The 24,345-nt window shown below is 41.7% G+C and overlaps 1 protein-coding gene across 2 annotated transcripts in view; it reads right to left on the bottom strand.

Annotated features, from left to right (window-relative positions):
- AOAH (acyloxyacyl hydrolase) overlaps positions 1-24,345 on the bottom strand; it is a 182,945-nt gene that overhangs the window by 110,974 nt on the left and 47,626 nt on the right. For both annotated transcript variants that reach the window (XM_061414123.1, XM_061414124.1), the window contains exons 5-6: positions 12,537-12,596; positions 6,589-6,659 (exon numbers count right to left, since the gene is read on the bottom strand). In XM_061414123.1, coding sequence (XP_061270107.1) covers positions 6,589-6,659; positions 12,537-12,596 — 131 coding nt within the window. The remainder of the gene's footprint in view (positions 1-6,588; positions 6,660-12,536; positions 12,597-24,345) is intronic.

The raw sequence follows: 24,345 nt of genomic DNA, 5'->3' as shown, positions 1-24,345 counted from the left end.
CTCCAGTTATCACCTTGGCTGGTGCAGCTGATCACCTGCTTGCTGCTCCTGCCCTTTGCCTGGGGTCTGGCTGACAAGCTTGACCCAGTGAGCAATTGTGACTGCAGCTGAATGTTATTCGTTACATAATATTGAGCTATTCAAGCTCAAAACGCCTAAAACTGTGTCATGAAACTGGGGCATTACAACAAAAGAAAACTAGGGAAAATAAAGTATCCATGAGTATCTGCCTCACATTTGAATCCCAGGCAGCAGTGCAGGGTCAGAGTGCCTCTGTTTCTTCTGCACGTGGATGTGTTACATGCATCTCTGTAAGATGCAATGAAAGCAGAGCAAACCATGGAAAGACACTTCCTGGCATGTTTACGTGGCTCACTGTGTGGTGGGGATAGGGACTGAGGTGAGTGGCAAGAGCAGGGCAAAAGCAAGAAGGAACAAATGAAAAAAGCCAAGAACGATGAAATAAAAATGCAATTAACACAGGATATGATAGCCTGTGTGAATTTATGTGAAATAATACATAGGTGGGCTTAAGCATTTGGAAATTCAATAAAAAGAATAAATTATCGATATTAAGAGGGGACCCTCCTGGCTCACCATTGCTGCAATAAAAAAAAATTAGGCAGTGTATAGGCACTGTGAATTCTGATCAGAAGAAAACAACAAAATCGTTGGTTGCCCCAAGGTAGTAGCCTGGTATCCTACACATTTGTGTCTCTAATAAATTAGTGTTTTTTCTTTGTTTATTCATTTGTTTCTTCACTGAGTCCCTACTGAGGTCAAGCACTGTGGTAGGGACCAGGGCTAAAAAGTTGACCAAGAAATGGTTTCCTCACTCTTCAAAAGCTGTTGGTAGGTGTGGAAGACTGATGGGGAAGCAGCCAGGGAAGAACAGGGTGCAGGAGCAGGTGCCGGGGAGTGTGGGGTACCGAGGAGGCTAGCTACATGGCTGAAGACAGGCTGGGAGCTGGAAAACTTCTTACCATGTGTGGAGATGCCCCCATTGCATTTTGACGGCATTAGAACAAACAGCAGGGCACAGGGAGAGGCAAGGAGCAGGAAAGGCATTCTTATTGGAGGGGATTTTACGGAAGGGTTAATGCAGTAGAAGACATGTGGGTCTTGTCTCTACTACCTGCTGACTGTGTTAGTGGGTCAGGCATTAAATGAACTAGAACCAACTTGTTCATCTGAAAGTGGGGCTCAGGGTCAAGGGACAGATAGTGTAATGGTTCTGGGTCCAAATATCATATGTATCCATGACTAGTTCTGTGACTTGGGGAAAATAACTTTACATATTTAAAAAGGGGGACAAAAATGGGGTCTGCTAACAGGGCTGCATTTACAAGAGTTCTTGGTAAAGAGACAGTACTGGGTTATTCTTCCTTGTCGTTATTATCACTGAGCCACAGGTTATTTGAAGAATAAATGAGGTTGCATTTAAATGTGCTTTATAAACCAAACAGCACTGAATAAATTGTGACCTGGTATGAATTATACTAGAAGCACAATGTTTTAGAAGAAGAAAAAAACATATTGCTTTTTCATAAAAAGAATTTCCCTTTTAAATTGGGCCAGGAAAATCTCTGGCCACAGATGCTCTTGAATTCAGTGTTTCAAAGGTGGTTCAATTGCAGAGATGTCGTTTTGGTCCTGCAGGCCCACGTTTGACACAGAAAATGTAATGATGATTTCAGCAAGGAGGAGACAGGAGTCTCAATTCAACAAGAGTAGGTATGATGAAATGATCAGGGGCCGGGGGACCTAGGGACCTGGCTGTCTCTCAGCCTCCCAGCATCTTCTTTCATGTCTGATATTCCCCCTCCACTCCTCATATCCTGATGCTGTCCGCCTCCACCTCTATTCATGAAAAGCAGTGTTGATAACTGTTTCCGGGATCTAGGCCAGCACTTTGCACAGCTGGCTTACAGGAACTCATGTGGGCAGATGAACCAGGAAAAGTTTTTAAACTAAGAGGTTCTGAATGTGGGTCAGAAGCACAGCCTTCTCTTCTCCTGAGATACTTTCAAAGCAGACTGGGGGCTGTTCAGTGGCTTTAGCTTCCATGAAGCTGATGAGATGAAGGATGGAGGAACATAGGAAAAGTGCCTCTGTTGTGGGCTCAACTGTGTTCACCAAAGAGAGCTGTTGAGGTTCTAACCCTTGGTCCCTGTGAATGGGAACTTATTGGAAAGAGGATGTTTGCAGATGTTAAGTTTGGATGAGGTTATTAGTTCAGTTCAGTTCAGTCACTCAGTCTTTGTCACCCCATGGACCTTCAGCACGCCAGGCTTCCCTGTCCATCACCAATTCCCAGAGCTTGCTAAATTCATGTTAATCAAGTCAATGATGCCATCCAGCCATCTTATTCTCTGTTGTTCCCTTCTCCTCCTACCTTCAATCTTTCCCAGCGTCAGGGTCTTTTCCAATGAATCAGTTCTTCGAATCAGGTGGCCAAAGTGTTGGAGCTTCACCTTCAACATCAGTCCTTCCAATGAATATTCAGGACTGATTTCCTTTAGGAGGTCATTAGAGTGGTCCCTACATTACCAGATGGCCAACATTGAAATCAGATTGATTATATTCATTGCAGCCAAAGATGGAAAAGCTCTATACAGTCAGCAAAAACAAGACCGGGAGCTGACTGTGGCTCAGATCATGAACTCCTTATTGCCAATTTCAGACTTAAATTGAAGAAAGTGGGGAAAACCACTTGACCATTTAGGTATGACCTAAATCAAATCCCTTACAATTAACAGTGGAAATGAGAAATAGACTTAAGGGACTAGATCTGATAGACAGAGTGCCTGAAGAACTATGGACGGAGGCTCATGACATCGTACAGGAGACAGGAATCAAGACCATTCCCAAGAAAAAGAAATGCAAAAAAGCAAAATAGCTGTCTGAGGAGGCCTTACAAATAGCTGTGAAAAGAAGAGAAGGGAAAAGCAAAGAAGAAAAGGAAAGATATACCCATTTGAATGTGGAGTTCCAACCAATAGCAAGGGGAGATAAGAAAGCCTTCCTTAGTTATCAGTTCAAAGAAATAGAGGAAAACAACAGAATGGGAAAGACTAGAGATCTCTTCAAGAAAATTAGAGATACCAAGGGAACATTTCATGCAAAGATGGGCTCGATAAAGGACAGAAATGGTATGGACCTAACAGAAGCAGAAGATATTAAGAACAGGTGGCAAGAATACACAGAAGAATTGTAAAAAAAAAGATCTTTATGACCCAGATAATCATGATGGTGTGATCACTCACCTAGAGCCAGACATCCTGGAATGTGAAGTCAAGTGGGCCTTAGGAAGCAGCACTATGAACAAAGCTAGTGGAGGTGATGGGATTTCAGTTGAGCTATTTCAAATCCTAAAAGATGATGCTGTGAAAGTGCTGCACTCAACATGTCAGCAAATTTGGAAAACTCAGCAGTGGCCACAGGACTGGAAAAGGTCAGTGTTCATTCCAATCCCAAAGAAAGGCAGTGCCAAAGAATGCTCAGACTACCACACAGTTGCACTCATCTCACACGCTAGTAAAGTAATGCTCAAAATTCTCCAAGCCGTGCTTCAGCAATATGTGAACTGTGAACTTCCAGATGTTCAAGCTGGTTTTAGAAAAGGCAGAGGAACCAGAGATCAAATTGCCAACATCTGCTGGATCATGGAAAAAGCAAGAGAGTTCCAGAAAAACATCTCTTTCTGCTTTATTGACTATGCCAAAGCCTTTGTGTGAATCACAATAAACTGTGGAAAATTCTTCAAGAGATGGGAATACCAGACCACCTGACTTGCCTCTTGAGAAACCTATATGCAGGTCAGGAAGCAACAGTTAGAACTGGACATGGAACAACAGACTGGTTCCAAATAGGAAAAGGAGTACGTCAAGGCTGTATACTGTCACCCTGCTTATTTAACTTCTATGCGGAGTACATCATGAGAAACTCTGGGCTGGAGGAAGCACAAGCTGGAATCAAGATTGCCGGGAGAAATATCAATGACCTGAGATATGCAGATGACACCACCCTTACGGCAGAAAGTGAAGAACTAAAGAGCCTCTTGATGAAAGTGAAAGAGGAGAGAGAAAAAGTTGGCTTAAAGCTCAACATTCAGAAAACTAAGATCATGACATCCGGTCCCATCACTTCATGGGAAATAGATGGAGAAACGATGGAAACAGTGGTTGACTTCTTTTTTGGGGGCTCCAAAATCACTGCAGATGGTGATTGCAGCCATGAAATTAAAAGATGCTTACTCCTTGGAAGGAACATTATGACCAACCTAAATAGCATATTAAAAAGCAGAGATATTACTTTGCCAACAAAGGTCCGTCTAGTCAAGGCTATGGTTTTTCCAGTGGTCATGTATGGACGTGAGAGTTGGACCAAAAGAGAGTTGAGTGCCAAAGAACTGATGCTTTTGAACTGTGGTGTTGGAGAAGACTCTTTAGAGTCCTTTGGACAGCAAGGAGATCCAACCAGTCCATCCTAAAGGAGATCAGTCCTGGGTGTTCATTGGAAGGACTGAGGCTGAAACTCCAACACTTTGGCCATCTGATGTGAAGAGCTGACTCATTTGAAAAGACCCTGATGCTGGAAAAGATTGAGAGCAGGAGGAGAAGGGGACGGCAGAGGATGAGATGGTTGGATGGTATCATCAACTCAATGGACATGAGTTTGGGTAGACTCCGGGAGTTGGTGATGGACAGGGAGGCCTGGCGTGCTGTGGTTCATGGGGTCGCGAAGAGTCGGACATGACTGAGCGACTGATCTGATCTGAGCAACTGAACTGAACTAATCCAATATGACTGGGTTTAAAAGGAAAAGACAGACACACAGGGAAGATGTCCATGCACGAAGAGGAAGGCAGAGATGGAGAGATGCAGCTGCAAGCTCAGGGTTGCTAAGGATGGACAGCCACTGCCAGAAGCTAAGAGGTAAGGAAGATTCCACCCAGAGTCTCTGAAGGAATATCAGCGGGACTAGAGTCTCAGAGGGACCTTGCCCACACATTACTTTCAAACTTTCAACCTCCAGAACTGGGAGAGAATACATTTCTATTGTTCTAAGCTACCCAGGTTGCGGTATTTCAGTACAGCAGCCTTAAGAAATGAATACAACCTCTCAGTTCAGGTATAAGGCCTGACTCTCATCTCTGGAGAGTTCTCCCCTCTATCCCTTCACAATGAGAGCCAGGCTGGACCAGAATGCACTCAAGTGATAGGAACTGCCTGCAGGAGAGTGAGAATAAAAGCAACAGGGGCCCGGGCAGATGGCATGGTCTCAGTGAATATGCTACAGAGAAGGAATATTATTTTGAGTCATAGCATTATCTGTACATGTAGCACCTGTGGTCTGGCTCCAGAACTAGAATGTGAGCACTCGGGAGGACATAGTTAACCAGGAGCCTAGGAACCTGCCATGTTCCCCCACCAGGGCTCAGGCCAACAGTCTGCATCTTTAAAACCTCCCAAATGGCTCTATAGCTTGAGTTGAGACATGGGAAAAACTGAGGTTCGGAGACATGAAGTGGCTCAAGTCCTCAAATCTGGCTCAAGACACAGCACTGCAGAGGAGTCCAAAAGGGGATGTTTCCAGAGAACAAGTGTGGTCCAATATACCTGGGGGTGTATGTTGGGTCCTTGTGGTTGGGAAAAGTTACTTTTTTTTCATACTTTTTGGCCACACCACGTGGCAGGTGGAATCATAGTTCCCCGACCAAGATCAAACCCATGCCCCCAGCAGTGGAAGCAGAGTCTTAACCACTGGAAAGAAGTCCTGGAAAAATTACCTCTGTAAGACTCAGTTTCCTTATCTTCGAAATGGGAATAGTGATGGAATTATGAGAATTCAGTGCAGAAATGCAGTGGAAGTTCAGCATCTGGCCCTGGGAATAGTGGCCGTACAGTGGCAGGCAGCAACCGTGCCACAGTTACAAGGGAAGGAGCTGGGTGGAAGGAGACCTATGCTATTTTGCCTCTTAGTCCAACGTGCCTCTCAGGATACTGTTCCATCTTTCAATAGTCTGAACAGTAGTTACTATGACACCCAGCACAATCTTAGAGTGAGCTGGAGCATGGGATTTTAAACTGAGACAGGAGGGCTTGGGAACTCTGGACAGTATGTCTGCATTTGGAATCCTGTTCATAGATATTAGAGCTCAGGTTTTTAGGTAATAGGTCGCGCTCTTGAAAACAAAGGTCCTTTACCAGCCTCTTGAGTGCCTTGCACTAAAGATGCTCAGAGAGTCCTCACCATAATGGGTGGCTGACCTCATCCGGATCTTACACAGCAAGGAGGGGCTGTCCTGTCCCCGGTGTGAGCATGCACTGGCAGGCAGGCTGTGTTCCAGCCCAGGACTGTAAGTCAGGCTTGGAGGTTCAAAGATGCTGGTATTCAGTATATTTCCAAAATGATTTGTTCTAAGCTAATTTGTCTTCTGATTTCTATACAAGTCATGAGCAAGAAACACTTTCACCTTCAGAAAGATGCCTTTTAACTTGAAGATCATTTTCATCATTAGAAAACAGAAACCATTAAAGATGCTCTCCCCTGTTAGTGCTCAGGAGTGGGCATTCATATACATACAGTTTAATCTTCTGACAGATCTTGGCCAAAAATGGGAGTGAACAAATACCAGCACCACTTCTGGAGTACGTCTGGAGAGAAAAGCAAAAAGAGAAAGAGTTATTTATTTCAAGGAATGGTTCTCCAGTTTCTAAAGGTACTTCCTCTCTTCTTGGCTCCACATTTTGAATTTCTGGCCTCTTCTTTCTCCAGAATCTGGGCCATATTACTTAACTCAATTTACCCCATGTTCCTGTCCCCACACTCTAAGTTCATTGCACCTGTGTGCTGGCTCCTTTGCTTGAAGGTCTCTCTTCCCCCAGCCAGCTAGTCCCATCTTCTTGTCTTTTCCAGCTCTTCCCAAAAGAAGAGACCCATCTTGGTCCATTCTACTCAGACAACATTCTTCTCCTCCCTATCTTCAGTGGCTTTAAAAAAGGATTTGAAAAATAAAGACTGTTTTCAAATAAGATAATTCCGTCCTGTTAAGAGATAAAATAAAGACTAACAGGAGAGATGGCTTAGGAAGAAGGAAGGCCCCTTCCCTGGGGGGTGGGGGGTGGGGTGGAGGGGTGGAAGGGGTGCAGATGAAGCCCCCAGAGTTTCCTGAACAAAGGGATTTCAGACAGCAGTTTACATAAGACTCTAGCTGGGGGATAAATTAAAAACCTGGGCTTTTTATTTTTTTAATTAAACAGTGCTTTTAGAAGTATTGCAGTTCCTGTGATGCTTTTCACAGACAAAAGGAAAAACAACTGGGTAGAAAAAGTCAGGAACTGGCATTTATCAACAAAGAGAGAAAAGGAGACAGGTACCTCCTGCTTTTCTAACGTTCACTTCTCGCCACCTTGATTCGATGAAAGACCTACGTTAGTATCTATTTTCATGAACTGAAAGAAATCTGAAGAGCAGTTTTCACTTTCATAAAAACAGAAAAAAAAAGCGAAAAGCAAAAATAGTGTTCATCATCTGTTGTCCAGGAGCCAGAGTGGAGCCAATGAGTAACCTCGAGTACTGAGAGAGGCCCTGCCCAGCTCCTTCCCCAGAAACCACACTAAACACTTAGGTATCAGGGAGAAATAGCTTTGAACCATGTCTGTGAGCTTCTGTGCTTGATCTCCACTTATTGTGTGCATCTGTTAGCAAGATGAGTGCTAAGGTAGTTGCTGCTTAGCCTTAGGAAAGACTTCATAGGAATGGTCTACTTTTGGATAGCGGGGAAGCATGTGGTAATTCTCACCAACCTAGAGAGTCCTTCAGATGGCTGTGAGTGTTACTAACAGTTGTCAGTATTCTGACCCTAGCAAAGGCAGACAAGTAACCTTTTCTGGCTACAAATGAGATATTTAAGGATCTTTGTGATCTTTGTACAACTTTCTAGAATGAGGAACAATCCTGACTAGTGTCCTCAACTAAATGCAAGAGGTGGAGCAGAAGAGGCTGTCCTTGTCGTCATGGAGCTTACTGTCTAGTGGAGCATAGGGGTGGATAATCCCAGCTCTTAGCATGCTCTGTGAGGGCTGCTGTGGTCCAGGCATTAATATGGCTTTCTAGGAACTGGAGGAGGAGGCAGGCGAGAAAGGAAGAGACAGATGCTCCACGCTTTTCAACTCAAAGGCAGTTTGCAGACTTGGCTACAAATGTAATTCGTGGGCTCCACCACAATCTACTGACTCAGAAAGCCTGGGGAAGGCCTGGAAATTTGTGTTTTCATAGCTCCAAGTCATTCTGATGCTCACTAAGATTTGAGGAGCACTGCTCTAGACTCTGGCTGAAGAAAGTATGATCACAAACCAGAAGCACTGGATGTCATCTTAGTCTTAGGACTAAGAGTCTCTGGCCACACAGTTGACCTGTTGAATCAGAATCTGTATTTTAAAAAGGTCCCAGGTAGTTGGAGTCCACACCAAAGCCAGAGAAGCAGAGGAAGCACCCGGCACAGGGCTGTGGGCATATGAGTGGGGCTGGCATCTTGCAGGACATTTCAACCTGGCTGGAGCATAAGGAGCCAGGAGAATGCAGTGGACCATGGAAGGAAGGACACATAGGATGAGCCTGGAAGGCTGCATCATGTGCTGTCTTGCGGGCAGTGGGGAATCCTGGGAGAGATCACATGTATTTCAGAAAGACATCTCTGGAGGAGACATGAAAGCCTGGAGGAGGCAAGATGGGACAGAAAAACCCACTGGCAGATAAAGACTTCAAGGCCTGGTCCTGGGCTTTCTAACCTCAGCACTAGTGCCATTCAGAGCTGAATAATTCTTTGTTGTGAGCTGTCCTGTGCATTGTAGGCTATTTAGCAGCATATCCGGCATCTAGCCACTATAGTCAGTAGCCCCCAAATGTCTCCACTTGTTGCCAAATGTCCCCAGGAGAGGTGATGGGGGACAGCATTGCCCCCGGTTGGGAACCACTGATGGAAGGTGGGAGGAGGGGGGATTGTGGTACAGAGATGGGATGTTTGGAGAACTGGTAACTGAGTGAGCTGAGCAGTGTAGACACACTGTGAAACACATTCTGGCGTGCAATTACACCATAACATGGGTGGCAATTGGTAGAGACACATTCTAAGATCCAGAGTCAGGTTGCACTTGAAAGTTTGAGTTACTTCTTTTTATATTTACTTTGTCTGAAGGCCTTGGTCTAATTAACCTAATGGCAATGTAGATTTTAACACAGATGATAACCAATACATCAAACATTTTATAAGGACAGGCTGATAATTACTACACAGGAGATACAATGGAATAAAATGCACAGCTGTTCACTGTTAGAATTCAGCCTGAAGGCTGCAGCTGTCTTTGACATTCCTTGTGCAGAAGTTGAATCTAGGATGTAGGCAGAAGGTGATGTAACTTGTCCAGGGATCCCCAGAACTCCTTCTGTTAAGACAGATGTTTTGATCATCCAGCCTTTTCATCACATGGTATGGGAAAGACTAACGTCTTCTTACAACGTGCAAAGGGAACTTAGATGGACACAGAGCAGCACTGCAGAGACCCTCACTTGCATATTTGACAGCCCCTTCCTTTCAATTCAAACCTTACTAGACAGAGGCAGAATGGGGGCTGTTTTTATCTCAGAGATGGATTGAAAACAGCACATCTGGCTGTGTGTAATCCTATCTAAAATAAAAGTCCCAAATCTGGGCTCTCCTGGAGCATAGGATTCAGGCAACATTTTCATTTTTGCCATCTATTTAGCCAACTTCTACTTGCATCTGGAGCTTTGCCCACCCCATGATGTTAAATGAATACAGAACAATAAGCAGAGGTTAAATAAATGAGAATGTGGTGAATGTGGTAAATAGAGGCTCAAAGGGAGAGCATAACTTCTCTTCTGCATTGCAGGCAGATTCTTTACCACCTGAGCCACCAGGGAAGCCCCCTTCTGTACATAACCAACTTAAAATTGAATTTCTGAGTGATATAATACTTTTAAACCATTGTCATATATTATTTTACTTGAATTTGTATGTGTGCTAAATTGCTTCAGTCATGTCTGAGTCTTTGTAACCCTATGGACCATAGCCTGCCAGGCTTCTCTGTCCATGGGATTTCCCAGGCAAGAATACTGGAGTGGGTTGCCATTTCTTCCTCCAGGGGATCTTCCCAATCCAAGGATCGAAGCTGTGTCTCCAGCTTGGCAGGTGGTTTCTTTACCACTGAGTCACCTGGGAAGCCCAGGGCAAGTCTGAACAGTGGCAATTTTTAGTCTTTCCAGATGGTTCTATTGAGTAGGTAGGTTTACCATCAGGGCCATCGGGTTCAGCTGTACAGATTGTACACTGCACAATTTTAATAGTCACACAGCCTGTGGTGTGAATGGTGCTTCCTGAAATTCAGTACTGAGGAGGTCTGGTTGAAAGCTAGTGTAATGTGGAAGGGTTAGAAACTGGGCAGAAGCTAAACCTGGACTTAAATGATGGGTTTCCCACTCACAAGCTATGTGGAATGAGGAAATTACTTAACCTATCTGATTCTTAGTTTTCTTATCTATAAAATGGGGTTGATAACAAAAATATGCTCGCTCCTTTTAGGCATTTTTGTGAGAATAAACTGAGGACATAACTCAAATATTCTAAACATTTAGATGCTCAGTGATCTGTCAAATCCACGAAGACCTCCCTACCCGACCCCCCGACCCGGCTCCCCAGCCACAACACTTAATCCACTTAATCCCCAGTCTGGATTTTCTGACAGGTTGTGCTGAAATGATATGCAACCTACTGTGTGTTTCTCTGCATTCTGGCTAGGTCTACAGTTACATCGGCCATCACAATGGAATTAATTGCAGGCAATATCCTCTGAGCAGTTTTTTAAAGATTCTTATTTGCATTTCCTGATTATTTTTTCTTTGATGGCTTTAATTTAGAGAGTAAATAAATTGCAGGATATTTTTGAGGAGCTTTTTTTTATTGTTGAATTGTTCAGTTGATTTCTTTTTTTTTTTTTTTTTGCTTCTCGCAAGGCATGATTGGAATCCTGCCCCATGAATTATGCTGGCAATTTTGGTGACAGAAATGAAAAATTGTAAAGTCCTAATTAGCCTTTGAGTCAATGCCAAGGCAGTTTATGCTAGTGAAGTAAACAAGGCTCTGAGAATAAATTTTTAGATGCAAGTTGAGAAGAATTAAAAGAAAAATGGTATTATTCTCCAGTCTGTTTAGAGTTCTGAAGGTGGTGGTCAAGGTTTCATGTGAAGCTTCAATTTTTTGTTCAATGTCTTAAGAGGATTAATTGAACCAGTTATGGTTGGCCTTTAATTACTCACTGAATTAAATAATAATTGACGTTTCAGGCATTATGATTGCTTAATCGATTGTGTAGAAATGTCTTCATGCTGTCATTCAACATGTATCAGACTTGCACATCAAAACCCATGTGCCCCCCTCAAGTAGGGTTGCCAAATAAAATATTGTGCTGGACATACTTATACTAAAAATTATTCATTATTTATTTGAAATTCAAATTTAATCTTCCATTTTTATTTGCTAAATCTGGCAGGCTGAGCCACAAGGAATTTTCCTCCCCCTTCATTTCCATGTTGCCAAATCAATACTACTTTGACTGTATTGCATCAGTGAAGGATAAGCTGGGCCAACAGGGAGAAGCCAAGGATGAGGGCCATGTCCTCTCATCTCTGACGAATGCCTCCTTCCTGCCAGAACTGCTAGCATCAGGGGAGACACTTCTTCAAAGGTTTACCTTTCTGCTTCCTTTTCATCTGGGGCTGAATGACCACCAGGGCCCTAGTCAAATACTTGACTTAATGATAGCCAGTTTGAACTAACCATTCTGTCTGTTAAATAAAACTATGATTGCAAAGAGGAAAAATTAGGGGAAAAGAATAATAATGGTGATGATTTTAGCTAGCATCTGTTGAGTGCTTGATAAGTCCCAGGTATGATACTAGGCACTTCACACACATGGACTCTCTTAGGTCCTGATACCTAGCTTTGAGAAAGGAATGCTGTCATTGTCCCTATCTCACTGATAGAGGAACTGAGGCTCAGCCTAGATCACATATTTAGAAAGTGATGGAGCAGGAGGCTATAGTCTCCTCCAATGTCATCTGCTGGAGGGCAGCAATTCTCAACAGTGAGTGCCAGAGGATATGTGGCAATGCCAGGAGACATTTTTGGTTGTGGTGACTATGGTGGGGGGTGGCATCTAGCAGATAGAGGACAGGGATACTGCTAACATCCTACAATGCCCTGGGCAGAACCCACAACTAAGGATTACCCAGCTCCAACTGAAGGTGAGAAATGCAGCTGTAGAGAGAAGGGAGGAGAAAAAAGAGAAAAAAAGAGGACGGGGCTCATATTCCTACTTCAGTCCCAATCCAACTGTGGAGTGTTGCAGGCTTGTGTCAGGAGTAGCTCCTGGCCTTCGGAGTGGGAGAGCAGGGGCCAGAGGGAGGTGAACATGCCAAGAACAATGCTGGCATTCTCCCTGTCAGTTGCTTACCAGAGCTGGAGATCTCTTGACAATCTGTCTGGCCTTCTCAAGTGTAAATGTCCATGTCTCCTATAAAAATAAAGTTAGACAATATTACAACTGGTATCCCATCTTTTCTTTTCCTGGGTTTCCAAAGTTAGGTTTTTTGTTTGTCACTTAGCAATAAATGCATTATTCTATAGCTTTCTGATAAAATAACTCACAGGAAAGCAATTTCATGTTAATCACTCTCTTTAATAAGGGATTTGCTTTGTGCAAGATGCTATGCTAAGTGCTTTGCAAATATTATGTTATTTAATCTTCACAGCATCTCTGAGAGATATGACCTTTTTACAGATGAAGAAATTGAGATGCAGAAAAGCTAAGAAATTGGCTGTAGATCTCAGAGCCAATGTCCAAAAGAGATGCCATCTGAACCCTTGTCTTCTTGCCTGCTTTGCTAAGCTCAGTGACTTGCCTTTGGGTCTGAAAGCCCCAGTGCAGAAGGTGCAAATTTCCGTCATGATTTCCTTTTTGGCGGCTCTTGTTAGCTTAAAGTTCATTCTCCACAACATTGAGGGTGGTGTTCCTCTGCCTTAATTATGGGTCCCCTGTTTCTCTGCTTTGGAAATATCCCTTTGAATTTGAGGCCCATCTCAAGCATCTACAGAGTCTAGCACAGTTTCTGATACATCGTAAGTGCTCAATAAATAGAAATAAAATTTTATAGAAATAAAATAAAATTTTATAGAAATAAAAGTGAAAGAAAACATTTATGATATTGTGCCACGCAAGGAAAAAATAGGTTATCAGATTTTGCACATACAGAAAAGAAAAAAAATCCTGCAAATGTGTGTGTGTGTGTGCTCATTCTACTCTTTGCAACCCTGTGGACTATAGCCCACCAGGCTCCTCTGTTTATGGAATTTTCCAGGCAAGAATACTGGAGTGGGTTGTCATCTCCTACTCCACGGGATCTTCCAGACCCAGGGATCGAACTTGCATCTCCTGCGTCTCCTGCGTTGGCAGGCAGATTCTTTGCCACCGCACCACCTGGAAAGGCCCTTGCGAAGAAATATGCCATAATAATAGTCGGTGATAACTTTTTCCTAAATTTTCAATAATGAGCACAAATTCAGCAATAAATACTTTTTTAAAAAAAGAACTCAATACACATTGCCCTGTTGCTTATCGGAAATGATCTGTTCCCAGTACAGGGATGTAGTGAGGACCCTGAGATCTGGGGCTGAACAGACACTCCTGTCTCCTGAAATTCCCGTTCTGGCAAGGAGGTGCCAGGAACAGGTACAGTAAGCACAGCAAGTGGAAGTGAGATGAAGCAGAGAGAAGGTGCTGGCAACATCTTTTTAGGAAGGGCCATTTGGATCCCCTTGAGAGAACTGATCTGATTTTAACCCAGCTCAGTTCTCTAGGGAGACCAATGTTTAGTGAGGAATAAAGACAAGGAAGAAAAAGGAGGAGAAGAAGTGACAAGGGTTTTGCCAAGTACCTTCTGACCCCTTAGTGCTGGGCATAATTGCTGCTTCTGGGTCCCCCCTGGAACGCTGAGGGCAGATGTGTATGGTCTTGGCTTGACAAGAGCAGCACTGTCTCCCACAGTTAAAGTGCACTAATACCATCATAAGAGAAATCATCAGTGCTTTTAAAAGATGCTTTTGGTAAAGCTAAATCCTATGTATTGGAAAATAGTCACTGTAGGATATAGAGGAACACAGATATAATAATAGACCGCAAATTCCACCCAAAGGTCAGACATGCCACTATTTGATGAAAAATTAAAAGCAGAGGAGCTCCCTCCATTTGTCTTCCTACATAACAGAAATGGCCTCAAAGCCCCATTTGTCCTTTCCTCTTAACTCTTCTGTCTTCCACTGGAATTATTTATGCATTTACTACCTCCAGTGGGCAGTCAAGTCCTCAGGAACAGCTTCTTTCAAACCTTGCTCCATTTGTAAATTAATTTATGTCATTAAATTTGGGAGTGAGGAGCAGTTTGTCCTAATAAACTTTTAGAAAAGATCAGGAGTAGATCAGTGAGCTTCTCCCCACCCCTAAACCCCCTCATAAATGCTTGCTTCTTGACAATAAAAAAATTTCACGTCTAAAAGCATCATTTTATGTCCCAGGGGGCTTCTTCCTTTGTGGGAGCTTGTCACTGCTGTCAAAGTGTGATGTGAAGAAAAGGCATTTTCTGTAATTTTCAAATCTACTGCTGCTATAATTGATAGCAGAGAACTTGATCACTAAAAATTATTCCCTGTAGAAACTCATGTCTAATAATACTATTTTTCTTTATTTCCTTCACTCCTGAGTGTACCAGAATTCAACTCTTTAACATCACAGAACCTGAGAAGGACCAGTTTGTGACTGTGTCCTGTCTAATTCATACTCCTGAAATGTTGAGGGACATTATGTTGAGATCTGGAGCATCCCGGGTGCACTGTATTCTCTGCATGTTTTCCCATCCTTGTCAATATAGTGCAGTGTGCTTTGGCTGAAACATCTGAATGTTTGCGAAATGCCTTTCCAAATGGTACTCCTTACCCTAAAGTGGCTCAACCTCTCGAATAGGCTAATATGTGCAATGGCTCTCCCAGCAGGGAATTTAGTTTACAGACTTCCCAAACTTTTAAAACTTAACAACAATTTTCTTTTCTAGCACACCCATTAACATCTCCCAGAGTGGGAGTAAAAGCAAGGCTTTTTGTGTCAAACATGTCTCATTTGAATCTGAACAGAGTAACTTACTGGCTCTGTAACTTGGGACAAGTTATTTATCAACACTAAGCCTCGGTTACCTCATCTATAAAATAAGGATAATAGTAATTACTACTTAACACTTTCTACATTGTAGTCTTACCAGTTTGCTGTCATTCTTCTCTCCCAGGATACAAAACCCTTGATGAGAAGGATTATGTGTCATTCACTATTACATCCCTAATATATAATTCATGGCACGACACAGATGCTTTAGAAGAACTTGTGGAATGAATGAATGAATGATTGCACAGAGAAATGACTGGTTGAATGAATATTTCTTTTTTCTTTCATTATCAATCATATGCTCGTGACTACGCTTGTCCCTGGGCTACATGAATTTCCACACAGGTGCGTAGGTGCTAGGCATACAGAGCCAGCGCTCTTCCAACCGTCTGATCCTTCGCATTAAATCATCCACATGCCATAGGAGCTAAGTTTGCCATTCCCCTGAGCCTTGGTGATATTATCTGGCTTGTGTTAAAATTTCAGACTTAATTTATCCTTGGAAAACAGCATGACAATGGTGGGGAAGGTGCTGGAATTCAGAGACTCGGACCACGTGCTCTGCTTGCAGACAGCCAAGGTTAAATTATATAACCTCCAAGTCTCTGCTATCTGTAAAATTGAATGTAAAGACGAAAGTCATTTGTTAAAGCCATTTGTTTGCTTGTCTTAAAGACGGGCAAAGGGGGCAAGTTGTAATCAACATGAAAATGAAGATAATTGTTCTCTTACCTTGGTAGCATTTTCACTGTTGGCAATCTAGCATTTTTAAGCCATTGTTTCTAAAGCATGAGGACCACGCTTCTATCTTCTGGAAAACTACAACTTCAGAATGGAGGGTGCAACTGTAATCAGTGATTGGAAAGAAAATTGGGGAATAGGTTCTGAGCCAGATATAAAACTCTCCTGGCTGGAAGCCATAATGATGTTTCTGACTCACTGAGAGCAATCATCTGAGCATAAGCAGATTCTCCATCAACAATGAGGGGCTTACTTCTGGAAATACTCATTTGATCCTGCAATTTGTTATGGTCAAATCTTTTCAATTTCTCATTACTTTCTCCCTTTGATTGCGGTGTTTCCTTATTCCAGTTTCAAATCTCCTTCAGAGTCTCATGAGTGAATTGCAGAGGAAGCCATTACACGGACTCACAGAGATATAAGCCCTCACTCTTGAAACTTATAGTCCAAAGAACCATGGATATGTATATTGCATTTTTTTACTCAAGGACTTGGAAAATTCCAAGGACGACATGACATGGCTCCCTAGCAGTCTAAAAAAGGGGAAAGGCCAACCCTTTGCTTGATCATCAGGGCACACAGTAGCATATACCCATGGAGGCATTGCTTATATAAGTTTGTAACAAATAGTAGCCTGTCCAACTGGAATTTTCTGGTTTATTACATTATCTGCACTCCACTGTAACCTATAGTGGCTATTTCCCAACATGTAGGGTTTAGCTCTCCCAAAGTCCAATTTGATTTTGATGTTCCCACATTTCCCAGTTTTATGACTCTGGAATATGTGAAAAAAAATCATATCAGTTTATGTCATTTTCTTCTTCTGGGGACCAAAAATGGGGGTGGGGGGAGAGAGAGAGAGAGAAAGAAAGAAGAAAAAACTGTGAAAGTAACTGAAAAACACCACCACTTTTGAATGCATTCCCTTATGCTGTTAAATATCTTTTCTTCATACATATTTTACCATTAGCTAAATTTCCTTTTTCTTCTCCTGGGTCATTTTTGCATTGTGGATCTATTAGTATCACTTGGACATTTAGTTACACAGTCTCTATCCTTTTTCTCCAGGAAATACCTTTTAAAAAAAGTCTTATTTTAAATAAGACTGTTCCCACCCCACAACTTTGCCTGTCATTTCCTGTAGTTTCCAGAGAGAAATATGTTCCTTGCCTTTGGTTTCTAGCAGCTATACACATTCCTCGGCTGATGGCCTCATCACTCTGATCAATGCATTTGTTATCACAGTCTTCTCCCATGCTGATCCTCCTGCCTTTCTCTTATAAGGAACTTTGTGATTACATGCGGTTCATCCAGATAATCCCAGATAATCTCTTCATCTCTAGATCCTTAATTTAATCATACTTGCAAAGTCTTTTTTGATTCTGAGGATTAGGATATGGACTTCTTTGGGGAGGCCATTATTCTGTATACCATACTGCTCATTCAACAAATATTTATTGAGAAATTAATATATGCAGTGAAATGTGCTGGGCTCTGGGGAAATCACAAAGAATTTAAAAAATAAATCAGCCAGATTATCTGCTTTCATGGAGCTTACACCTTAACAGAAGGGGCAGACATTAAATCATAATTTTACAGTTATTTATCTTATTGTACAACTGTTTCATTACAGTTATGATAATTTCTAGAAGCATGGAGAGCCATGAAAGGAGAGAAATCCTAGAGGACCTAACTTGGGGCATCAAGGAAAACTTCTTAGAAGAAATGATTTCTGATCTGAGCTCTGATGTGGGTGATTAATTAGGTGAAGATGAGGGCCAAGAGTGGAAGCTGAGAGACTAGTTATTAAAACTTTAAAACTCAAAGTATCTTTTAGAACTGTTCAAATTCTCTAGGGTCATTAGCTTTTCTTGAGCTAAGGGAAGAAAGCATATTCTCAAGAGAGATCGAGTTGCCATTATTTTTTAAGTTCTCAAAAGCAGGCAAGAAAGGTTTACAAATGTGAATACCATTTAAGTACCTTCCTTGGAATTATCTTTTCTTCTCCCTATCAGACGTCAAGGGTAACATTTGTGTTATTAGTGCTGTCCACTGAGGATTCTCGAGATCTCTAAGAGTTTAATGACCTCCAAATAAGACTGAAAATTTAAGTCTGTGTAGACATATTCTCCAAGCTTCCAAATGTGGGCTTAAACTGAAATGCAGGTTGGAATGTCTATCAAATCCTTTGAAATGCTGGGGGAAATGACTGAATAGCAGACTGTACATTCAAGAGTGGTGTTAAATTCTATTCTCAGTTCTGTTAGAGTTTTAAAACTTCAAGTCTTCAGGGAGTGATTTAATTTAGTGGTCTCTGATATTTACAGCCTTTCCATTTCTGTGATAATTTCTTGTCTAATGATCTTCAAAGAGTATTGTGGAAGCAAAATACATAAGAGGTCGATGGAATCTCACTTAATTTTTACTTTTTTAATTATGAGAAAAGGATCATCATTTCTCCCTATATTTTTGTTCCTTTGATCTTTCTCCATGAGCCATTTTTTTGTTCTTGCTGTGCTTGCTCAGGTGGTTTTTGTGTGTGTGTGTGTGTAAGAGCTCTTTGAATCATGGAGAAAATAATTCATAGTGTGGCATATTACAAAAATGCTTTCCCAGTTTGCCATTTGTCTTCTGACTTTGTACATGTCAGGTTTTTCACCAGTTAGATGCATTCATATTTCCCTTTGTGACTTTGGGATCACAAATTACAAATAAAATTACTTAGATTTTTCTTCTTTTATGGTTCCATTCTTTATGACTCAACATTTAATTCATTTGGAATTTATTTTGCCATAAAGAATAGACAAGTATCCACCTTAAATTTTATTCCTAAATGGCTAGTCTTTAATCCCACCCATTTACTGAATACGCCAGTGTTTTGTCACTGATTTGAAATGCTATTTTCTTTTTATCAAAAACAAAAATCTCAAATGCATTTGAGTTTATTTTTAGACACTATATTTTGTTCCAATTTAAGCTTTTAGGCTGACTTTTCTGCATCTAGATGGCTATATTCCCCTGTAATTTATCTCATTGCTCATAATTTCCTGAGATGTTTAAAGAGGAACTTTAGAAACACTGTCAAGCAAACAACTCCACAACCAACAATTTACTTGAATTTTGATTTCTCATCTATAAAATTGGGATAATGGAATAACTCTGCAGTTGTATGAGAGGATTTTCAATGATGTATGATAAGTAGTTAGTCCAGCTTTTGGTGTGTTGCAGTCATTCAAATTGTGGTTGTCAATTACCTTTCATTTTTCATCCCCTAATGTGTACCTATCATAGAGTAGGGGCTTAGTAAATGGATATTATGAGAATAACAGAATGACTGTCCATGACTTGAAAGTCTATCAGTGTCAGTCAAGACTTTTTCACCCTAGTACTGAGAGTTGGACTATAAATAAAACTGAGTGCTGAAGAATTGATGCTTTTGAACTGTGGTGTTGGAGAAGACTCTTGAGAGTCCCTTGGACTGCAAGGAGATCCAACCAGTTCATTCTAAAGGAGATCAGTCCTGGGTGTTCATTGAAAGGACTGATGTTGAAGCTGAAACTCCAATACTTTGGCCACCTGATGCAAAGAGCTGACTCATTTGAAAAGACCCTGATGCTGGGAAAGATTGAGGGCAGGAGGAGAAGGGGACAACAGAGGATGAGATGGTTGAATGGCATCACCGACTCAATGGACATGGGTTTGGGTGGACTCCAGGAGTTGGTAATGGACAGGGAGGCCTGATGTGCTGCAGTTCATGGGGTCGCAAAGAGTTGGACATGACTGAGTGACTGAACTGAACTGAACGGAACCATTCCTGGCCTCAGGTATCAAAGATATGTTTGTCTTCCAGGAATGGCATTAATTTATTAAGTGAGGTAATTTGGAAAACTTTATTAAGTCTTCCAGAATATTAAGGCACACAAAAACTGTTCTTGGATGTATGTTCTCTTCAAAAATAACATTTGATTTTCTAATGGTTTGCCAAGTCACAGTTGAAGAACAGCTATCACTCAAGGAGGAAATTTCCTTAATCTAAAACTCTGATGATCACACAATTGACTCCTTTTTTATTTAATAATTTGTTTTCTTCTAGACCTGGATTTGTGAGAAAACACTCACATACTATACAGAGTTAGGGTGGAGAACAGAAGAAGTGCAAATACAGCAAGCTGGGTAGGTTGACTAAACAACTGAAGGAGACGAGAAGCTTGATTTTATTCAGTTTAGTTCAGGTTTTGAGCTACTATTTTGCTAGAGTTGCCTGTGGTAGTAGCGATGGAGGCACCAATATAACAAGAGAAAGTAATTTCCTTTCCTTGTTTGACATAGAAATTCTGCTAAACTGAGAACACTTAATTCATTTTTATATGTACCTGACATAAAAAAGTCAAGTCGTAACAACACAAATAGATTAAAGAAATTTACCCAAACACACACACACACACACACACACACACCCCATGTTGAAAAAAAATGGAGCTCAGGATCAGAGATTACTTTTATTGAATAAGAACAAAGGATTAACTGCTGGTTACTAGAGAACATTTTGGTTTTAAATAGGGGAGACTCTAAACTCCATCCTCTTGTCAATTTGATTTTAGTGCTCATTCATGGATTCGTTTTATTTTTTAAAAACGTCACCATTGATTCCAAGAACCGTGGTAGCTGCTGTTCTGTAGTAGCCTTTGGAGGTATATTCTTATGCCTCCAAAACTTATTCAAGTTGGGGCTCCTATTATACTGAACTCTAGGTTGTTACAATAGGAGAATAACACAGAGATGCATTTCTGGGAGATAATTATGTCCTTATTCATAAAGGAAGAGTGGAAAGGACAGAATGCATGCCCATGATGAGTCATCTGGAAGATTAGTGGCAGGAAAGCCCAAGTCTAGATAGATGGATCAAGACATCCTTTTAAAAAAAAAAAAAACAAAAACTTTATTGTTAAAAAATGGGATCAAGGCATCTTAAGGATTAAGATTAAGACCATCTTAAGGATTGGTCTGTTAAAGAGATAAAGAAGAAGACGGACTGGAAGTATAGACACTAGCTAGTGTTGGGAAGGAATGTAGCAAGAAGAAGAAATATAAAGGCATTACTGTCCTATTTCATAGAAAGAACTGGGTTAAAATGTAATCCATTCATTCAATACACATTTATTGGGCAGTGTGCCAACCTCCTATACCCAGAACAAGCAGTGGGGAGAGAGAACTGGCTCAGATGTAGTCCCAGCCTGATAATTATAATCCAGCTGTCAATCTTATAGCTTCAGACACAGAAACTAATGACTAACATACAAACCGGAAACTGCAATGCTAGCTGTTAGGATATAGCTGTTAGTATCATGGGGACAATGAGGAACAGAATCTAATCCTCACTGGAGTAGGAACATAGGTGTCCAGTGGTTTCTTGAAGAAGGTGACAGCTGAACTAACTAGATCTTAAAAGATGACTCAGGGAAAGGGCATCACAGGTGCAGGGGAAAATAGAACAAGGTTGGGAGGTGAGAACAAGCAGGATGTGATGGGAATGATAAGTACTGAGCTGCTGCAGAGAAGTGGATGAACCAGTTCCTTCAAGAACAAGGCTGGGGAGGTAAGGACAGGCTAGTTTATGGAACTCAGGCTTTGTCTTGGCCTTGATGGATGGCTGTCCATCAAGACAGGGAGCATGTCAGATTTGCATTTTGGAAACATCACTTGGGTGCCTGGATTTGAGGGTTTCAAGGTGGGAGGTAGAGATATCAATTACAAAGTTGCTGCAGGACTCCACCCTAGAATGATTATTATTGTTGTTCAGTGACTAACTCGTGTCCAGTTCTTTTTGACTCCATGGACTGCAGCATGTCAGACTTCCCTGTCCTTCACTATCTCTTGGAGCTTGCTCAAACTCATGTCCATTGAGTCAAGGATGCCATCCAACCATCGCTCATCCTCTACTGCCCCCTTCTTCTGCCCTCAATCTTTCCCAACATCAGGGTCTTTTCCAATCTTTGCATCAGATGGCCAAAGAAATAATAAGTCCCTGAATGAGGCAGGCAGAATTGAAGATGAAGGGGAATAGACTAGGAAGAACCATTTAGAAGGGTGAAGGCTGGTGTCAATACTGAAATATGCAATATGGGAGGAATAGCTGATGTGGGCAAAAGATAATAGTCCAGTTTCTGACACGTTATGTTCAAGCTGTCTTTGGGACCTACAAAAGAAGATATTTATCTGGCAGCTGCATGGAGTGGCTGAAGCTCTGAGGAAAGTCTTGAACTTTGTTTGTGAGGCTTAATAACAAGAGCAAATGTTTTGTATGTTTATGATGATCAGTCACTATTCTAAGAATTTTCATACATGCCAATTTGTGTAGTCTTCACATTATCCTTTGGTGGTAGGCTCTACTCTATTCCTCATTTAACATATGAAAAAACACAAAGCAGTTGAATGATATATCTCAAAGCACTTAGCAAGTACATGGTGGGGCCAGGGTCACTGATCCCCGCAGGATGGCATTGGGCAGTCTGTGCTTAACTGCCAGGCTGTCCTGACTATAATTACTCAGAGAGAAAGCCCAGAGTGAGCAGAGTCCTGGCTGGGTGGGTCCTGGTGTTTAGGAAGGGAAGGTAGCCTCAAGGAGACAGAGTAGTGCAAGGAGAACCAGGAAAGAGTAGAGAAGTTTCGGGAAGGGAGTGGCAAGCAGTGTTAAACGCAAAGGATAATGGATAAGAATGATCCTGGATTTGATGTTGAGGAAGTCATCAGTGACTCCTTAAGTCATCAGCTTAAGGAGAAGTGTTTTATTAGAGTAATGGGGCTAGAGGCCAACCTGCAGTAACTTGAGAAGCAAATGGGACATGAAGAAAAGCTCTTCTCCTTTAAAAGATAGCTGGAAGTTGCTGCTGCTCCTAACACTTATTAATGCTTATTACAAGCAAAGAAAGCACCATCCTAAAACTCAATCTCCTGCCCCACTATAAAATGCATATACACACTTATAGGTATGTATGCATATAAACACACCTGGAGATATATATTAAATTTTAAAATATTCACAACTGCCCTATGAAGCCTGAGTATTACGTCCACTTTACAGATGAAGAAACTGAGGCCCAGAGCAATTGAACAACTTGTTTAAGGAGAGACAGAACATAAATGCAGCCAGGTTTCGAGCCCAGGTGGTCTGGCTCTAAGATCTGTGCTCATAACCACAATATTGAACTACCTGTCAATTAGAGGAAGGAAAAAATTAGATAGTAGCTGGAGAAGAATGGGAGTTCTGGGGTTTATTTTTATATTAATTTTTGGAATGGGAGCAACCTGAGCTGGTTAATAGGTATCCTCCTTTCCCTCCTTGGGTGTAGATAACTTCAGTGTAATTTGGCCCAATTAGCAAACTGTTATGAGAAAATCCATAAAAAAGGAATGAACTCTAAATATATTGTTTCTAAAACCTTCAGTTCCCTCAGCCCTTCTAAGAGGTCTTATCAGTGGGGGTTTGGAGACTTGAAGCCCATAAACAGAGTTTGTTAGTGAATCCATGAGAAAAGGGGCAGAAGTCAAGGAACCAAGGATGAGACTGGGGGTAAATGGAGACATGTGACTTTGGGTGTCTGGGAAACTACCAGATGACAAAGAAAAGGCCAGCAGCAGGAGGAGAAACAATATTTTCAGGCTTGTTGATGGCAGCTTTCAGGCTTGGGCCAACAGTTTTTACCCTTCAGTGCTCATCAGAAGTTTTGTAGAAGTGTAGCTGCTCAAATCTCACCCCAGAAGTACTGAACCAGATGCCCTTGGGTGGGACTCCACACATATTTCTAAAAACTGCTTCACGTTCTAAAATCAGCTAAACCTTTTATACTCTGGTATGTTCCACTGAGATCAGATAAACCCTTGCAAGGGAGGAATAAAGCAAATACATGTTCAGAAAGGCCCTTTCCATCTTGTCTTTCATGTAACAAAACTTATAAAGCACCTACTATGTGTCAGGCATTGCACAGTCCTGGAAACATGATGGTGAGTGAAAAAGACATGGTTCCTATCCTCAAGTGCTAGGAAAGAAACAAAGTGCTGTGTGAGAGCACAAAGAAGACCTTCAGATGGAGTGTGAGGAGGGACATTTCAACAGAAAGCTGAAGGAGGAGAAGTAGCTGACTGTGCAGAGAACTGGAAGGGTTCTAAGCCAAGTACCCAAAAACAAGGGCTCTGAGGCAGATGTAACCAGAAGCCTGCATATGCAGTCAACACCTCCTGCACCTTGGAGGTAGCCGTCTCCACTCCTTCCCAGGGAGAGGCCAACCCTGCTCTGCTGAGCTTTCTGTTCCTCTTT

The sequence above is a fragment of the Bos javanicus genome, chromosome 4, assembly GCF_032452875.1.
Source record: "Bos javanicus breed banteng chromosome 4, ARS-OSU_banteng_1.0, whole genome shotgun sequence".
NCBI classification, from domain to species: domain Eukaryota; kingdom Metazoa; phylum Chordata; class Mammalia; order Artiodactyla; family Bovidae; genus Bos; species Bos javanicus.
The sequence above is the reverse complement of the archived record's forward strand: the minus strand, read 5'-3'. Positions and strand labels throughout refer to the sequence as shown.